The following is a 21,154-nucleotide window of genomic DNA, read 5'->3' as shown; positions in this document are numbered from 1 at the left end:
GATATACCACATCAATTTTGGTTTTAATTTGTATCACATCATAAAACCCATAAAGTAGCCATATGTTATTTGGATTTGGGTTATATTGATTCGGGTTGAATATATCCAAAGTTAATTCCAAAATGTAAAAGTTAAACACAAGAAATAAATATTGATTTATATATAATTGGATATTTAAGGTATTTATTTACAATTTAAATAATCAACTTTAGATATCATTTCAAAATAAATATAGAATTAAATATTTGAAGTATATACTAACATTTCAAATGTTAACATTTTTGTTTATTTTTGAATTTTGGATCGATTATTCGGATTTTTTTGGGTTTTTTTGTATCTTGGGTTACCCACTCGGATTCGGCTAATAACACTTCAGATTCGGATCTGTTTTGTACCTCCCTACAAAATCTATTTTGGTATTACAGTATTACATTATGTCAGACAAAGTATGGATCATATTTTTTGGTTTAGGTTTGGTTCAGACTTTGGGTTACGGATTGGATGCGCAACTCTACTTTAGATAAAGAGAAATGAGATTTTATAACTCTTCAACGGAAATTTATTCCACTCTTTAAAAGCGAGTATCAAAAGCTAGTACTTAAACTTCCATATTTTCATCTTTACACCTGAAATGCTTTACATGGTATTTATATTCGTGATAGTTTTCCTAAATACTCATTTAAGAATATATTTTAAAACATATTTATGAAAGTTTCCTAAATTTTATGAAGATATTATACATATTTATCACTATCTTCCTAAATTTTAAGAAATTATTATACTTATAGTGAAATGTTTTTCTTTATATGTATAAAACTCAAATTCAGAAAATATTAAATACATTTATGAAGGTATTTAAAACTTTTTTAAAGCATTTTTCCAATTTTCTTATTTACTATATTTATAAGAATGTTATATAATTATCACTTCTTAAAAAGAGAAATCTAATTAAGTTGATATAGTTTTATGAGCTAGTTTTAGTACAAAAACATGTTTGGGGCTATGTGAACTTGTTTTGACATACTTTTAATACTAAGTGTCTACTCGCACATGTAGATATAATCATATTACAATTATTTTTAATATCCGTAAATTTTGATTTGATCCATTATTCGTTTCGATTCGATCCGAAAAATTTGAATATCCGTAACTTAACGAATCGAAGCAAATACTAAAATCCAATATTCGTCAAACACGAAGCAAACCACAAATACTAATATTTTTAGAAACTGATATCCGATCCGATCCGTTATATACATATATATGTAAACATGTTTATAAAATTATATAATATATATACTTTTATATCTCTATATAAGTTTTATAATATTTTTATTCACTAAATTAATTATTTAGTTATTAAAAAATTTGAAAGGATGTAATTTTAAAAAAAAATTGCAATGAAATATTATTATAGTATTTCAGATTTTCTTCTTTTTTCTTTTATTTTTATTTATTTTTAAAAAATTTATTAGTTTTTTACGGATCGAATCGGATATCCAGTAAAAATTCGGATATTTGCGGATATCCAGAACACCGGATATCCGAAGAGTTACGGATCGGATCGAATCGAAAAATCAAATATTCGTAAGAAACGGATCGGATGACTGATATCCTTAAAACTCCGGATATCCGCTCCGTGCCCACCCCTAACTATGATTACTCTTCACCACACCCATTCATTAATTGCAACAGACATGCGTTACAAAAATACAACTAGGCAAGGCCATAGGTCAGTGTAGGTCAAACAAACCAAATATTAATCATAGTACTACCGTATTTTGATCAGGTGATCCAATGAATTTAATGAATACATATTGGAAACCGAGTAGACATCAACATGAATTTACCATATGATTCTCTGATTGAATAGAAGCGTATCTGATGTATCCATTGCTTTAGGATCTGAAGTTAGGGAATGGATCTTCCAAAGCAAACCTTATGTGACTTTAGTTCTCTACTGATGGGATATAGAGAGTTCCTTCTTTTCGGCTAGGGTGACTTTGGGGATCATAACCCTCTGATATATAGAGAATTAATTTATAGTTCAGCTCTTCATTAAACTATAAATTACTTAAGGTATCCACATATAAATATTTCATAACATTTATGCCCTAACCTTTACCTTATTCACAATAGTGACCACTTAAATAGGCTAATTGATTAATGGCTATATTACATTTATTCCTTAACATATGTGATCCCACTAAACGATCTTACAATCTCCCACCGGGTCATATATGTGCCTTAGAATGTTATAGACCTAATGAGCGCTCTTTATGCCATTAATCCCCGGAGCATAAACAATCTAGTCCATTAATTACACCGACATAGGATCATGGCGGCTTTCGTTACATTCCTTCATAACTAAACCTTCCATGGTCACATACATCAGCACAACCAAATGACGACATAGATCAATTATGAAACATGTGGCATGAAAATCACATGAAGTGTGGTCTGTACATGTCGTTTTTCAACTGGTCCTACTTTAGTGAGATCAACTTAACCGTAGTGTACAAAGTGTATGCCGAAAACTTTAACTTTATTTCTGAACAGAGAAATGTGCATAACACAACCAAAACATAGAACAAAAACCAAATTAAAAACTCCCACTAACCCAAATGATCCTCAAACACCGAAATACCCATGCGAGCAGTATGCTCATGAAAGACCTTAGGTACAATGCCTTTTGTAAGAGGATCCGCAATCATAGAGTTTGTCCCTAAGTGTTCTATGGTAAATTTTCCACTTTGCACCCATTCCTTAACAACTCGGTACTTGATGTCTAGAAATTTAGACTTTACCGAACTCCTATTGTTGTTGGAATATAGAACGGCTGCCTTATTGTCACAGTACAACTTGAGGGGCCTTTCAATTCCTTCAAGAATCCTTAGGCCTGTGACAAATTTTTTCAGCCAAATTCCCTCAGTCGATGTCTCGTAGACAGCTACCAGTTCTGCTGACATTGTGGATGATGTTACGAGTGACTTCTTAGCACTACGCCATGAGATTGCCCCACCGGCCAACAGAAAAACATAGCCTAATGTAAACTTTCTACTGTCTTGGCATCCCGCAAAATCAGAGTCAGAATACCCAATGATCTCCATATTATCTGATCTTCGATACATGAGCATATGACCTTTTGTTCTCTGCAAGTACCTCATGACCCTTTTGGCTGCTTTCCAATGGTCCATGCCCGGATTACTTAAATATCTGCCTAACACTCCAACAATGTACGCAATATACGGACGCGTACAAACTTGAGCATACATAAGACTCTCTAGTGCCGATGCTTAAGGGATCATTTGCATCTCCTGAATTTCCAACTTTCCTTTAAGGCACTATTCGAGACAAAACTTGTCTCCCTTAGCGATTGGGGTATCTCCTGGTATGCAATCATGCATGCCAAATCTTTTAAGAACTTTATCGATATAGCTCTTCTGTGACAATCCAAGTATTCCACGAGAGCGATCTCGTTGAATCTCGATCCCTAATACAAAAGATGCCTCACCAAAATCTTTCATCTCAAAATTTGCCTCAAGAAAGTTCTTGGTTTCAGCCAGCATGCTAATATCGTTAGTGGCCAGAAGTATGTCATCGACATATAAAACCAGGAAAATACATTTACTCCCACTGAACTTTTGATACACACAATCATCAACCAAATTCACCTCAAAACCAAAGGAGGTGATAACCTTATGAAATTTGTGGTACCATTGACGAGAAGCTTGCTTTAGCCCATAGATGGATTTCTTTAATTTGCAAACCATATCTTTTGCATCACCTAAGGCAAAATGTTCTGGTGGCACCATATAAATCGTTTCTTCAATGTCTCCATTGAGAAATGATGTCTTAACATCCATCTGATGAAGCTCCAAATCATAATGTGCAACAAGGGCCATGATTATCCTAAAACAATCCTTCGAAGATACCGGAGAGAAGGTTTCTTTATAATCAATCCCCTCTTTCTGAGTATATCCTTTAGCCACTAGACGAGCCTTATATCATATAATCTTACCATTCGAATCCCGCTTGGTTTTAAACAACCATTTACAACCAATGGGTTTCTTTCCTTCTGGTAATTTAACGATTTCCCAAACCTCATTGTCTAGTATTGACTGATACTCTTCTTTTGCTGCTTCGAGCCACATAACGGACATGGAACAACTCATAGCCTGGAGGAAGGTGATTGGATCATCTTCCAAAAGAGTTTGATTTTCCTCATGTTCCATTAGAAATACTATATAATCATCCGGAATAGCATTTCTCCTAACTCGGGTGGATCGCCTAAGAGCAACCTGATCTTGCTGCACTGGTTCTTGAGGATTTTGAATTTGACCTTCTTGTACAATATCATCGACAACCTGAGCTGGAGGGACGACATCATTATCAACCTGAGGATCCAAATTTACTTCATCAGAAGTGACTATACGAATCGGTATGGGTACCGGAGCCGATTCTTCCTCAAAGATGATATCCTTAACCTTATTTCTCCTCCCAAAATCAAAATCTCATAAGGGATCTTAGCAGTTGCTTTAGTTGGTGCCCTATTAAGAATGTATGCTGCAGTCTTTAGTGCCTCTCCCCAAAGTGATTCAGGTAAGGAGGAATGACTACTCATGCTCCTCACCATGTCTTTAAGAGTGTGATTCCTTCTCTCAGACACACCATTCATGCTAGGCGACCCTGGCATGGTGTACTGAGGCACAATACCACACTCCTCTAGGTATCTTGCAAACGGTCCTGGACGTTGTTCACCTGAACCATCATACCGACCGTAGTATTCACCACCACGATCAGATCTGACGGATTTTATCCTTCGGTTGAGTTGGTTCTCAACCTCAGCCTTAAACCTTTTGAACACGTCCAGAGATTCCGATTTCTCATGAATAAGAAATAAGTATGCACATCGAGAATAATCGTCAATGAATGATATAAAGTATCGTTGACCGTTCCAAGAAGCTGAAGGGAACGGTCCACAAATGTCCCTATGTATCAACTCAAGGACTTCTGTAGCTCTATATGCACCTAGTTTCTTGTGCTTGGTCTGTTTTCCTTTAATGCAATTCACACATACATCACAATCTGTGAACTTTACGGAACTCAATATACCTTTTGACACAAGACGCTCAACTCTATTTCAAGAGATGTGACCTAGGCGTTGGTGCCAAAGAGCTCCTAAATTTGCATTCTCAAACTTTCTTTTAGTACCTATTTATTCAACACTTAAACTTTCATCCATAGAGTTTATAGTGTCAAGCATATAAAGACTGTGATTTTCCAAAAGTTTACCGGTTCCAATAAATACTGAATTTAAAGACAAAGTAGTGGTTCCTTTCTCAGTTAGACAAGAATAACCTGATATGTTTAACCAAGGACCAGAAACCAAATTACGTCTGAAAGACGGTACAACAAAAGTGTCTTTCAAATCCAGAAAATAACTAGAAACAAAAAACAGTCTAAAATGCGCGATTGCCTCCACATGCACCGGATTCTCATCAGCCACATGAATGCGTCTTTCAGCATCAGTTGGGGTTTGATAGCTCAGGCAACCCTGAAGTGAAACACTGATGTTAGTAGTAGCACCGGAGTCTAACCACCAAGTGTTTCTAGGTACTTCAACTAAATTTGTTTCCGAACAAACCAAAGCAAGGAACATACCTTTCTTAGCACGCCAAGCGTGATACTTGGGGCAGTCCTTCTTTATGTGTCCACCCTTACTGCAAAAGAAACATGTATCTTCGACCTGAGCATGTTTCTTTTGGGTAGGACCCTTAGCAGCATCATCTTTAACATGCTCAGATTTCTTTCTTTTGCCATGTCCCTTAGAGGTGTAAGCCAAATAAGCACTTTCAGTCTTCTCTTGTTTCATTCTCTCTTCCTCTTGCACACAATACGCAATGAGCTCGTTAAGAGACCATTGCTCCTTCTGTGTGTTATAACTTGATTTCAGCTGACTCAACTGAGGAGGAAGAGAGTTCAAGACAAAATATATGAGCAATTCAGCCGGAAGCTCAGTCTTAAGTGCCTTGAGTTTTGAAACAATGTTGGACATTTCCAAAATGTACTCCCTTATTTTTCCATTGCCATGGTACCTCATCGTACTAAAGCGATGCAAAAGTATGCTTATTTCCGCCTTATCGCTTCTTGCGAAGCGCGAATCCATCTCGGCAAGGAACTGTTTGAGATCATTGATCTCCTCACCACCTCGAAAGGTTTCTGGAATGGTGTCCTTAATGATCATCAAACCAATGCGATTTGAACGCTCCCATTTCTCATAAACAGCCTTAGATTCCGAAGTGCTGTCATCCATATGAGAAGCTGGTTTGTCCATCCTTAGCGCAAGGTCAAGATCCATACACCTAAGAACAATCTTAACTTTACTTTTTCATTTGGAAAAATTAGATCCAGTAAGTGTTGGAATGGATCCTAAGTTCGCAGACAAAGTAGATGAAAAGAGAACAAAAATCGAATTAAGTCACTATCCGAAGAAATCAATAATAAATATTAACAGATTATACTTCCCATCCAAGATACCAAATGTAACATCAATATCAAGTCTTTGGACAGTAATATCGACTACTAGCGGTACTCTTATTGTAATGATCAAATGCTGACAATAATTAATGATAAACAATAAACCTTGATTTGGGCCGATTTATCATTCATATTTAAAAAACTATATAATCGTCTCGTATTTACCATCACAGTTGTATGTACAATTCGGCCAGACATTAAACCTTCCTTTGGGCCGGTTCAACATCCGCATGAATATTGCATACACGTATATATGTAAATCCGGCCGAATACAATTTACCTTTGGGCCGATTTAATACTCGCCATTAATTTAACTACATACTTCCTTTAATAATTCTTATGAAAAATCTCCTCAAGAGAGGTCTTCCTTTGGGCCCACATATTGATTTAATTAACCATTTGAATTATTAAAGATGCATAATCAAATTTATTTATTGATTTAAAATTGAGTTTTATTCTTGCGCAGACATATAACTAAAAGTCTGTGGGTTCTTTATGCAAGAATATTGAAGCGGAAAGTGATTAGAGACATAGAAAGGGGCGCCAGCTTTCACACGCGACCTGGGTTCGGAAACCGTCTTATGCTTTTTTTTAATTTAATTAAAAGCTGGACGGGCCTGACTTAAGTTCGTTCTGAACTGACCCAATCTGATTTAAAACATAAGAAACTTGGCTTGAATAATTAAATTCGCATACCCAGAATAATTAATTAAATCAGAACTGGATATGGGAGAAAATGAGTTTTTTATTCCTCAAGTATTTGAAATTAACACATTTAATACCCAACTATGAGTTGTGCAAATTTAATTCTCAAGTTTTAGTTGACTATGCAAAATCAGACTTCAAAAAGTCAACCATTTACTATTTAACGGAATCGTTAAATAAAATAGAAAGATGATCAAGTTCTTCCTTTCAAAACCAGAAAATCCTTAAATTGATTTTTTCAAGTGATCTCGTGAAAGAAATGACAATTTCTGATGAGAAAAGATCAATCAAAGTGAGTTCCGACGAGAAGATGATGAAAACCTTCTCTAGTTATCATGGAGGAAGACGAAAGAAAATTTCAATGGAAAGGTGCCTATGCAAAACCCAAAGTTCCAAACCTGTAGAGAGTGAAAGGTAAAAAGTTAACTTTGTTAAATCATTCTTATTCGACAAAGATTATTGGAAAGTGAACCAGACACCATGTTGATGGAACCAAGATCATGAAGGCAAAAAGCTAACACATTCTGCTTGGTCTTTCATAACGTTAAGCTCTTATTTAAAATGTTTTAATTTTATGCAGGTTTTTATGGAGCCTAGTATAACACTGAGTACAAGCGTAAGACAGTGGTTGTGTCTACAGGAAACTTACAGGGAGAGATGTTGTTTTAGAGTACCTGACATAAGCTTGAAGAGATGAATCTTTAATTCTTTTTTGTTGGATAGAGAGATTTTAATTTTGTTTGGGGTACAAACTTTTTGCAAATAATTTTCTTTTAAAGTTGTTACTAGCTTCACGGCCTCCTCATTGTTTCTGTTTAAATAAGACCTTTCAAGCATTGACAGTTTGAGAAACATTTATCTCAAAAGAATTTGCATCGAATTTGCAAATTTAAAAGTGCATTGCCACCGTTTCAATTGCAATAATTGACAGTTTAAAAGTGCATTACCACCGTTTCAATTGCAATAACTGAGAAAAAGCTTGTGTGTAGTTTAACTATAGAGCATACAAAAACCTATTGTTCACTCATGCTCTGAACAACTTCAATTCTTTTTTTTTCTAATGAAGTACAACTTCAATTCAGATGACGACTTTTAAGTGAATCTTAGTATCTGCAGGTACAAACAGAACATCTTCCATTAAAATCTTATCTGTTGAAGTGTCTGTAGACATTCTTCCTTTAACCTGGAAACTAGCAAAATAGAAGGGTTTGGTACAGACCAAAACACTGTTGAGCTTCGTCAGTTTTCGTCGGAAGTGTTCTCCACTGTTGGAACCGACCTCTACTTGCCGGAAATAGTCTTTTCTCTGTCAAAATCGCTTGAAAAAATCAATTTAAGGATTTCTGAGTTTTGAAAGGAAGAACTCGGTCATCTTTCTATTTTCTTTAACGTCTCCGTTAAATAACTAACAATTTGACTTTTCCAAGTCCTAATTTGCATAGTTAACAAGAAATTGAGGATTAAATTTGCGCATGTTACAGTTGGGTATTAAAAATGCTAATTTCAAATACTTAGAGAATAAAAAACTCATTTTCCCCTGGATATGGGCCAACATAACAAACAGGCCCACCACGAATCTGTCTCCGACCTAGGATTTTCAAATTATCTTCAAACAGATTTTCTCAGCCGTCAACAATCAAAAACGGATCTGAGACCAGATTTGAAAAAGAAAAAAAAATTGTTCCACCAAAAAATTCCGAAAATTTTTCAACAAAATTTCAGAAAACCATAACCTTATGAACGATATTTTTCAGCAACAAATCCATAACTTTATTTAGATCTAACCCTAAACATGTTTTTCCATATAACAACCAAAGATCTAGATTTAAACATTCAAAAAATCAGATCTAACACAAAACATTAAATAACCACAAATTGCAGAATTCTATTATCAACCTTAGAGAAAAATCAGATTCAACAATCCAATATTTTTACACAATAAATAAATCCGAATTTAAATAATAATAAAAATAAATTTGAATTTCTTTAGATCCAGACAGAAAATCAATATGGTGCTCTGATACCAATTGTTATAATTAATTTATATGATTCATCAACATGAATCCATTAACCATATGATTCTCTGATTGAATAGACATAAACGGAAGCGTACCTTATGTATCCATTGCTTTAGGATCTGAAGTTAGGGAATGGATCTTCCAAAACAAACCCTATGTGACCCCATTAAACGATCTTACAAGAAAAAGTAGAATTCATCTCCAACTTCTCCAAAGTGAGTATCTTTCATTCTGTTTTTATATACATAAAAATGTTTAAAAACGTTCGAAGCTATCTTCATTCATTTGTTTTGTTTATGTAAGAAAATTATATATCAAATACTATGCAGGAGGACTACGAAGACGTTGTTGGAGGAAGGAAGGCGAAGCTGGAGAAAAGGGCTTCGTTGAACAAAAGTGGAGACTTTCATCGCAGTAAAAATTTTACTTTAAGAAAAAAGTGTGTCTGCTTCTTGCGGAATCTATTGCATTAGGCTGGACAGAAGATTCTGAAGGAAGTCAGGGGAAAATTGTCAACAAAATAAGTAATTGCCGTCACGAAATCGCCAATTGGAGGAAAGATAACCCTCCCTATGGAAAGGATAAAATAAATGAGCTCCAAAAAGCTTTAGAAGAAGTACAAACAGATAGCAGCATGACTCAGGAAGAAATTCTGGAGGTATCGAGGAAGCTACATGATGCTTATAAGGATGAGGAGGAGTACTGGCACCAGAAAAGCCGGAATATGTGGTATACAGCAGGAGATCTAAACACGAAGTTCTACCATGCATTAACGAAACAACGAAGGATTCGTAATCGGAATGTGGGTTTATACGATGATAATGGTCAATGGATCACTGAGGATAAGGGGGTTGAGAAGGTTGCAGAAGATTATTTTAATTATTTAGTACCACTTCCTCCACAGAGTTTGACAGTTTCTTACAAAAGTTAGATCCATGTATCACCCCACAGATAAATCGAAGATTACTATGGCTAGCTACGGAAGAGGAGGTGCGTCAGGCCTTATTTATAATGCACCCCGAAAAGGGTCTAGGACCTGATGGCATGACTGCATTGTTCTTTCAACACTCGTGGCACTTAATCAAGAAGGATTTGAGGGAGATGGTAAATGATTTGGTCTCAGGAGTAATGGATACACGGTTAAACATTACTAATATATGTATGATTCCAAAGACAAAGCGACCCACACGAATGACGGAACTACGACCAATAAGTCTGTGTAATGTTGAGTATACGATTATATCGAAGGTATTATGCCAGAGATTCAAAGATTATCTACCCAAACTTATCTCGGAGACTCAATCAGCATTTGTAGCATGAAGGCTAATCTCCGATAATATTTCATTGCTAAGGAAATGTTCCATGGGCTGAGAACAAACAAGGCCTGCAAAGGCAAATATATGGCAATCAAAACCGATATGAGTAAGGCATATGATAGGGTGGAATGAAATTTTATCCAAGCTCTTTTGTACAAATTGGGCTTTGAAGCCCATTGGATACAGCTCATGATGGAATATATCTCATCGGTCCAATATCAAGTCTTATTAAATGGCCAGCCACGGGGACTCATTATTCCATAGAGAGGGCTACGATAAGGGGATCCCTTAGCTCCATATCTGTTCATCCTGTGCACATAGACACTAATTGCAAATATGAAAAGGCGGAAAGGGAGAAACAGATAACTGGAATAAGGTAGCTAGGGATTGCCCTTCGATCTCCCATTTGCTCTTTGCGGATGACAGCCTTTTTTCTGCAAACCCAAAAAGAAGAATGTCAAGCCATACTCAGGATCTTAAAGGAATACGAGAAGGTATCAGGTCAATTAATAAATTTTCAGAAGTCTTCGATACAGTTTGGACATACGGTGGAGGAAACACTTCAGCAGGAACTCCGGGACATTTTGGAAATTCAAAATAAAGGAGGAATGAGATCTTATTTAGGGTTACCAGAGAACACATGAGGATCTAAAGTACATGTGTTTAGCTTTGTTCAGGAACAGTTAAATAGTAGAGTGAATGGGTGGACGTTTAAATTCTTTACTAAAGAAGGGAAGGAGGTAATTATTAAATCGGTGGTCACAGCGTTTCCAAATCACGTAATGTCTTGCTATCGTTTACCCAAGACAACTACGAAAAAACTTACTAGTGCAGTCGCTCAATTTTGGTGGAGCCCAAGTGGTAATATAAAAAGTATGCACTGAAAATCATGGGACAAAGTATGTATCAGTAAGGAAGAGGGCGGTTTAGGATTCAAGGATATATATGACTTCAATACTGCAATGCTTGGTAAACAGTTATGGAGACTGATAGAGAATGAACCATGGCTCCCAACCACTCGCCCGAGACCAGCAAATAAAGATCAACACAATTTTTACCCGGACCTTACAGTCGATGCTCTCATTGATTCAACTTTGCGAACTTGGAATTTACAGGCAATTCAGTCGTTAGTGGATCCACAGGATGCAAAGATTATTGAAAGTATCCCATTGAGCAAATCAACTCTTCTGGATAGAGATGGATGGCATTTTATAAATAACGGAAAATATACAGTCAAATCGGGTTACCAGATATAACATTTTATCCTGACAAGGTGTCTCCATCAGGATTTTTCGGGCCCACTGTAGTGCATTGCAGTTAGGAAGAATCTTCAAGCAAGAGGCATAAAAGGGGATATAGGCTGTGACCGATGTGGCGCCCAAGAGGAATCAATAAACAACGTTTTCTTAGAATGTTCCCCGGCACGTCAAATATGGGCACTCTCACAAATACCCTTAAATGTAACAACATTTCCGAACAGCTCCCTCTTTACAAATATAGACCCCAGAGACACCCTAAAACTAGCGGAAACGGAATCTACGCTTTGGAAAGTGGCACATGATAAAAATACTAGGATTATAACGGTTCCCAACCAGAACCCGACCCTTCCATCTATACCAGGTAGATGGTGTTTCTCGGATGGAGCATGGAAGGTAAATGAGCGTTTTTCAGAACAAGGATGGTATAGTACATTGGAAGGGTTCCAAGGACTATTGGGGGCACGGAACGTACGGGCTAGTTTATCTCTGCTCCACTCGGAAATAGAGGCATTATTATGGGCAATGGATCGTATGAGGAACCTGCGTCAGTTTCGGGTCACATTTACAACAGCCAGTTCTCAATTGGTTAAGATGGTTTCCGAACCAGAAAAATGGCCAGCGTTTGCAAGCTACTTTGAGGATATCAAGACCCTACAAGGAAATTTTATCCATTCAGAGATCATTCATGTACCATGAACGCTCAACATAACGGCGCATAAGTTAGCACGGAGTGTCAGCCCTTTTGGGCCGGTTGTGGGCGAGGAGGGATTCGAACCCCCGATTGTCGTTCACATGGATGCAGGGGCACCTGAGTGGATCATATAGTCAGTTTGAGTCTGTTCTCATGTCGATGACAAAAAAAAAGACCAAGTTATGTTTATATGATAAAAAGTTAAGTTATGTTTATATATTGGCATTGTTGTATAACATAGTGATATAAATAAGGGATATATTGTTTTCTTCCCAAGAGATATATATTGTTAATAGAATTATCTTGTTAATTTTATTTTAAATTTTATATAATTATTCATCTTTATATATTAAAACAGAAATCACAACATTGATTCATGTGTGGTATTTTAAAAATGGACATTTCGTAGAAATCAGTTATCATTTACTCATTGCTAATAATATGCTTAATAATATGTCACGAATATATTAACCATCCACTCCTACAAAACCGGATTGCTTAACAAACCAATATTTGATTCCTTATTAAATATAAATTTTAATAAAATAAATTTATAGATAGTTAGGATGTAAACCAGTATTAAACCAGTCCGTTTTTAATTTATGATTTTGTACCACATGATTTAAATATGCTATCACTGACTTTTTTGATAAAAAATTAAGTAATTTCATGTGAGCTATAAAATATTATTGGGTTTTAAAATGTTATATTAAACAATAAATAGTATGTTAAATATTACAGTTAATTATTTAAAACAAATAATTATGTGAATAAAAATAAAATAATCATCCGGATCAAGATATAGTTAAAGATATTAAGAACTCTAATGCGAGAGTTCCAATGCGAGAAAACAAATCAGTTAGCAACTAATAATATTGACTAGAGTTTAACCCGCACAATCGTGCGGGTATCTTTTTCATTTTACAAATTTTGATGTTATCATAATTTTTTAATATATAATTTATATATTAGTGTTATGTATTGTATAACTATTAAATTTAATTGTTTAGGTTTCTATTATTAGTAAATATATAGTGATTCTTTAAGGGACCCCACTGGAGCCGTAGCGAAAACTGAGTTTATGTATTTTACTTTTCTATTAAGTGTTATTACATTTTTCGAGTTTGATAATTTTAATATATATTATAAAATTCAAATTAAGAATTTTCTTCAACATATGAATTTTGAAAAATATATAGCAGTAGAAATAAAATTTTAACATGTGTTAAGAATTTTTTTGTATAAAAATATTACATAGTTAACAAATGTTAAACCGTTTAATAGTAAATGATAATTTATTAAAACAACGGCATTTTTAAAAATTTAATATGTTAGTTTACCAATTTAATATAATAATACTTCTATTTTAATATAATAGAGACTATAATTCAAAATTTCTTAAAAAATAGCATATAATTATTTTGTTCTATAATAAAATTTAATTAAAACTAGATCTTGACCCGCACAACCGTGCGGGTTTTATTTTTATTTTATATGTATATATATTTATGTAGATCATTAGTAGTATACATTTTTAATTTTAATCATATATTTAAATATTTATAAAGCTATTTCAAATACAATAATGTATAGTTTGCATGTTGTAAAGAATCAACTGTTTAAACTTTCGTACATATTTGTTGCTTCTTATTATATATTTATCTTATTGTATTTGCATTTAGTTATTAAACTAGATCTTGACCCGCGCAACCACGCAAATGTTATTTTCTATTTTATATGCATATATATTTATTTACATCATTAGTGGTATACATTTTTAATTTAATCATATATTTAAATGTTTATAATTTATAATTCACATGTTCTAAGAATCAACTATTTAAATCATCACATGTATTTATTGCTTCTTTTTATATATTTATCTTATTATATTTGCATTTACAGTGAAACCTCTATAAATTAATAATGTTGGGACTACATCAAAACTATAATTTTTTTTATTAATTTATAGAGATTATTAATTTATTGATATACTAATTAAACCAAAAATTCAGTTTGGGACTATAAAATTATATCAATTTATAGAGATTTTTAGTATATATTAATTTATCGATTATAAATCTAAAGAAATTATACTGTAGTTATTAAACATATTAATATGTGCTTAAAATATATTTGAAAGTTATTTTATATTTAGTTTATGTTAAAGTTTTACCCGACCTTCAAACTTAAATTTTCTTTAGCAATATTTTTACGTTTATTCATTTTACATAATATTCTTGCATATACATAAGTTTAAGATATGTTAATTTTAATTTGTGTTATATAATCTCCTAATTTTAAGCCGAACCTGTCATCATATTATATTTTTAACATAATATTTTATATTTATGAAAATTAAATTTATAATTTTATCAATTTATATATTTTAATCATATTTTATATAATAATTTTAATATCATGATTATGATTATAATATAGATAAAAGTAGGATAGATTTTTTTTTTAATTTTATCAATAATAACTGAATATTAATATTAATGCATAACAATAGTTATTTGCTAATTACGAAATTAGTGAAAATATTTACATAAACTTTTTGAAAATTAAAATATTATTAAAATATTTAGATCAATATAATAATTTTCTTTTATATGACTGATTGTGATTATATAATAGAAAAGAGGATATAATATTTATTTTTCATTTTATTAAAAATAACTGAATATATTAGTGTATAATAATATTTTAAAACTAATTACGAAATTAGTGAAAATATTTAAATATAACTTTTTTAAAATTAAGATCTTATTAAGATCTTTTTAACTGATTTTTCGAATTTTTAATATAAATATATATATGTTAAATTTAAATTAAAAGATATCAAAAGATATTATGATTAAAGTAGTTCAAATTTTTTATATATTATTATTCTTATTAAAATACATTTAATAAAAAATTTAAGGATGATCCACCTTAAAAATCACACATGAAATGAAGTTGTGACTTCTCTTTTAGTATAATAGATTAGTTAATATTATATTATTAATTACGAAATTAATTATATTAATTAATAAAAAAATATTTAAAACATAGAGTAAAATTTTGTTAGATTTTCTCAGCAGATTTTGCTATAATTAAAACTAAAATTCAACTTTATAGTTAAAATTCATTTATTATTAATATTCTTATTTTTTCCGCTGATGACAAAAAAAAAATTCTTATTGATTATTATGTCTAATGAAATGGACCTATTGTGACTTTTTTTATAGTAGATAAAAATGATACTTCTGTTTCAATAGAGAAGATTTGTTAACATATAGAATCAATGTAATTACAAAGGGAAGAATATTGTAGGTTGTATTAGTTACTGCAAAATCAGAACTAATTGCAACAAAAATCTCCAGCTGTCATCTTTTTCCTCCACTCTTAAAACACAAACCCTTTCATCATATTTTTAAGGGAGAATTTGTGAACTAACCAAAATTTCACTAAAATTAAAGAATATGGCACTGATGTTGACATAATTGAGTCCATAGCAATTTTTCACAAGTTTTGTCTGGTATTAGCCTTTCTTTTCGTAAGTTGCCGGTGAGAAGAAAATGTCATCAATAATTTAGAACATATGGACATGATAAAAACTGAACAGTAAAATCAAATTAAACACGTAACAAAAAACTCAATTAATCACCACACGTAACTTCAAAAGCTCAATCTATCTTATTAAAACAGAAACATTACAACTTTCTTTAGGTGGATTTTTAAGTTGGACATTACATTATTATTTATAACTTAACCTTTCATTTAAATCTTTCCATAAATAACTAAATATCAACCAACTATATGGCATCTTACACTCGATATATAATAATTTAATTCTATTGACACTATACATTATATTATACATCTATTCGTAAACAAAAAAAAAACATTCTCTCTATTATTATACATCGAGTGGGAATACAACTTTAAAATCTATTCGTAAACAACTATTATTTTTATACATTATATTTTACTTCTAGACATTATGTTATACATCTATTCGTAAACAACTATAATTTTTTTGCATACATTATACATTATATTATAATTCTGGACATTATATTATACATTTGTTCAAACAACTATGATTTTTTTCTATATTATATTATACTTATGTACATTATATTATACATCTATTCATAAACAACTATAATTTTTTGCATTATATTATACATCTTCTTTAGTCGACCGCAAGTCATTAACAAGTCTTTAACCAGTTATTGATTAACTTTAAATTTTAAATTTCTGGATACAGATACTAGAGTATATATTTCTTGATACTCAAATAATATAAGTATAACATAGAACATTCTATAATTTAAAAGGACGGATTTACCTTAGATATGCAATAACTAGAATATATTTCCTTATATATATAGCAAAGAAAAGGAAAATAAAATATAACATCTTTAATTTTTTCTTGGACAATTGCTGTTACGGTTTATTAATTACATATCAAAACATAGATATTTACAATAAAATTTTACTTTATGGGCCATAATATTTATATTGTGAATAAGTATAAAACAGAAACATTGTAAGCATTTAACTTTATAAAAAACACATTAGTCATTTTCGTATTGAACTTTTTGCATATATATTCAAAATACTATTTTATTAATAAAAAAATTTGAAACTATTTTTTTGGGATTAGTACAATTTCATTTAAATTATTTAACCAAATATAAAACATTTATATATCAGCACGGTTAATCTTTGTTAGTTTTTTCTCATAAATATTTTTGTTTATCTATTGTATAAATTATAACTATTTTTAATTAATATTATAATGAAGACTTCAGTTATGTTAGTCTAAATTGTATTGGTTAATATTAGATTATTGCTTTCACCCTACATCTATACTACGAAACTGAGAAACTCACAATTATATTAAACTACACAATATAGAATTGGACAAACTCAAAATTATTTAAAACTACAATATAGAATTAGACAAACTCCAAATTATATTAACTACTATAGAATATATGTTATATGTTAAGACAAAAATGGAATCCGTGCGGGTCATGATCTAGTTTTTTTTTTAAAGTGGAACAACAAGCGGTGAAACAACAATACATGATAAGTGGAAATCTCTTTTATAGATAGTACATGAATATATGATCCATTCCATTTACTTAATTAAATTAATAAATTTGAACATCATAACAAAATTGTATAGGACTTGTACTGATTTGATAGATTAATTGTATAAAAACTCTATAGATAGTATAATTACATAGACCCTACTCATAACCCATCCGTCTTTAAATACTAAACTCTAAATTTGGATCAATAAACCCTAAATTCAAATATAAAATATATTTATACTATTTAAAAAAAAAAATTAAAATCTGAAATTTTTCCTATAAAAATAGAATGGAACATATCAAATGGTGTAGTACACATTACTTCAAACATAATAATACATTACAAAATAGATTATGAACATCTAAGTTTTTTCAGTAATTATTTTGTATCCAGTAGTATACTAAACAACATGAAACAAAATTATAAGTTATGCAGGTGGACATGCTCATCCATCATACATAATTATGTAAATGATAATATAAATAGAACAGAAAACTAAATAGTATAGTATATACTAATTAAATCAACAAATAGTCTAATAATACTATACTGTGTCAAAATCAAATAGAACTCAATTTTACAGTCGATTTATGTGATGGTGGTTATGAAGAATCAGTAGATAGATAGGAAAGATGTAATGTAAGATATGGATTTCGTGGGACCCGTGCTTGCTATAATAATGGTGGACGTGGTGATAATGAGGCCATGAAAAATTTGATGGTGATTACGGAGGAAAATGTGATGGTTGTTACGGAGGAAACGGTGGTGGTTGAAACGACGGTAAAAAAACCTGTTGCGGTGGTGGTTACAGCAGTGGTGGCGGTTACCGGAACGGGAATGATGGTCACGAAGTAACAACTGATGGTCGATTCTAGAAAAACAAATGATCATGTATATAAGATAGGAACAATGGCGGCGGTGGTCATTGGAATGATATGATCGTAAAAAGATAATTTGATATATGTAGGTATGAAAAAAATAGTAATGGTTTGAAGAAAGATTTACCGAAAGAAAAATAAAACAAAAATAAGAACAAACAAAAAGTGAGGGCAATATAGTATATATTATAAGAATGTTAGAGGCATTTTATTTTTTAGCTAGTGCTTAATTATAGTTTTTTGGAATGCTACTGAGTGCAATTTCCCTATTTTTAATCCAATCAGTCTATCAAAACAACAGCACAAAAAGAAAAAGAATAATGGTTGAACAAAAGAGATTCGCTGTGTTTCTCGCTACGTCCGATTCAGCGTTCGTGAAGAAGACGTACGGAGGTTATTTCAACGTGTTCGTTTCCACATTCGGGGAAGAAGGAGAGCAATGGGATCTCTTCCGAGTGATCGACGGCGAGTTTCCGGAGGAGAAAGATCTTGATAAGTACTATGGATTCGTTATCAGTGGAAGCCTCCATGACGCTTTCGGTGACGCCGACTGGATCGTTAAGCTTTGTTCGCTTTGTCAAAAACTTGACGGCATGAAGAAGAAGATTCTCGGTATCTGCTTCGGCCATCAGGTTCTCATCCTAGAATTATTTTCTTATGATTATAATTGCTGATTTGATTTGATCCCTAAAATCTATACGTAATTATGGCTTTTCAAAATCCACAAACCCATTTGGTTTAATAATCACTCAGATTCAACAATATTTGTAACACTCTTTGTTACACTATGCATTGCAAAGAAGAAGCTATTTATTTGAAACTTAATGTAATCAAGAAATGGGTGTATGGTGAAAGGGAAGCATATATTGTTTGTTTGCGTATAGGTTGCGTTTTCTTAAATGATCACAAAACGTTAATCATCTTTTGCAAAATAATATACATGAAAGAAGAATTAAAAATTTCTTGGTTCGTTTTGTTAAAACATAAACGAGAAGTTATAGTACCATTTTATTAGATTTCTTGATTCAAAAGATTTTTGATGAATGAATGATTCATTCTCTTGTTGTTGTTAAAAGCAGATACTATGTAGAATCAAAGGAGGGAAAATCGGAAGAGCGAGTAGAGGTGCAGACATGGGGCTAAGAAACATAACAATGACTACAGACGCAGTGAAACCAGGTGGTTTCTTGGGAGAGAAGACTCCGAATTCATTAGCCATTATAAAATGCCATCAAGACGGAGTTTTGGAGCTCCCTGAATCAGCTACACTGCTTGGTTATTCAGACAAATGCAACGTCGAAATGGCCTCCTTCGGGAATCATTTCCTCAGCATCCAAGGCCATCCTGAGTACAACAAAGAGATTCTTTTCGAGATCATTGACCGCCTCGTTGATAGAACCGTATTTTATAAACTACGGATTACTGAATATTGTAAAAAATAAAAATGATAAAACTATACCAAAGAGTAAGAAAAAGGATGATACAACTGCAGAGGCGAGATATTATCTCTTTCCTTAACTCAAAATACGTCCCGTAGTGCGACGGTTCGATAACGTAATGAGTCCCAGGATACAACTGCAAACAATCTTCTGAATTTGCGTCACTCTATCAGAAGCCTGGCGAAACTAGTTTTGTGTTGTACTCTCAGACACAAGAAATAAAAAATACTAACATAACTTTTCAATATGGGAGAATGTGGTTTTTTCTTTTGCTATTGATGTGTATCTGCTTTCTATCATGCTAACAAGCCATTTATATAGAAAAATAATGAGAAGCACAAGTTTCATTTTAAACATAAAAATGAAACCTCCATGGTGCACTAATGGAGACTTTATTTCTTGTCATTATTATGTGAATTTATTTCACATTTTGACCAAGAAAATAAAGAGTATAATTATTATTATTTGACTCATTCAAACAAAATAATATACTTTAAATGGATTTCTTTTTAATATTTTATCAATATAAAAGATCACATATATTTGGTTTATAAGATTAAGTTAATGAACATGAAGTCCAACTAACAAATCAAAACCCAAATCCAAATATCTAATGTGTATATTTGTAACTTTATACAAGTTTCTCAAATCACACACATTAGACCTCCATTTCTCATTCACACTAACTCTATTTTTAGCATATGAATACATTGCTAAAAAAATAGTTCCAACAATCCTCCACATGAATAGAAATGATTCTACACACTAGACGACTCGACAGACTTGACTTCCTAGACAAGACTCGACAAGACTCAACAAGACTCAACTAAGGACTTTTGAGAGTACAAACGAGAAATTCACTGCATGATGAGTTGGTAGCAATTTTTCAGCCTTGAACCAGTCATTGTTAATAGCTATCGGATTTACTCGGCCAGGAGGTGGCCATGATGTCTTGAACCTCCCGGGCTTTGGTGTAAACCTAGACAATAGCCAAAACACAGTTTCATTCTCTCACAAAACCAATTTCTCTATTGTGTTCATTTTGGCCGTGAACATTCCTGGTAATCATGAGTGAACTTTAGAGAATATAGCCATTTTATTCTCCTAGAAACGGCCCCATTTCACACCCACAAGGTGATTTGCCATTAGTTTTGTTTAGAGGAGTATCATGTACTACTCCATTCATATCTCAAAACAATTGGCACAAATCATTA

The 21,154-nt window shown here is 32.3% G+C and overlaps 1 protein-coding gene across 1 annotated transcript; it reads left to right on the top strand.

Moving 5' to 3' along the window:
* Nucleotides 1-18,734: 18,734 nt before the first annotated feature.
* On the top strand, nucleotides 18,735-20,277 carry LOC108831369 (gamma-glutamyl peptidase 5-like). The gene is made up of 2 exons (XM_018604920.2): nucleotides 18,735-19,133; nucleotides 19,581-20,277. The coding sequence occupies exons 1-2, from the start codon at nucleotides 18,747-18,749 to the stop codon at nucleotides 19,941-19,943; spliced, it is 750 nt and encodes a 249-aa protein (XP_018460422.2). The 5' UTR covers nucleotides 18,735-18,746; the 3' UTR covers nucleotides 19,944-20,277.
* Nucleotides 20,278-21,154: the final 877 nt, after the last annotated feature.

Source organism: Raphanus sativus, unplaced genomic scaffold (genome assembly GCF_000801105.2).
Source record: "Raphanus sativus cultivar WK10039 unplaced genomic scaffold, ASM80110v3 Scaffold0040, whole genome shotgun sequence".
NCBI classification, from domain to species: Eukaryota; Viridiplantae; Streptophyta; class Magnoliopsida; order Brassicales; family Brassicaceae; genus Raphanus; species Raphanus sativus.
The sequence above is the reverse complement of the archived record's forward strand: the minus strand, read 5'-3'. Positions and strand labels throughout refer to the sequence as shown.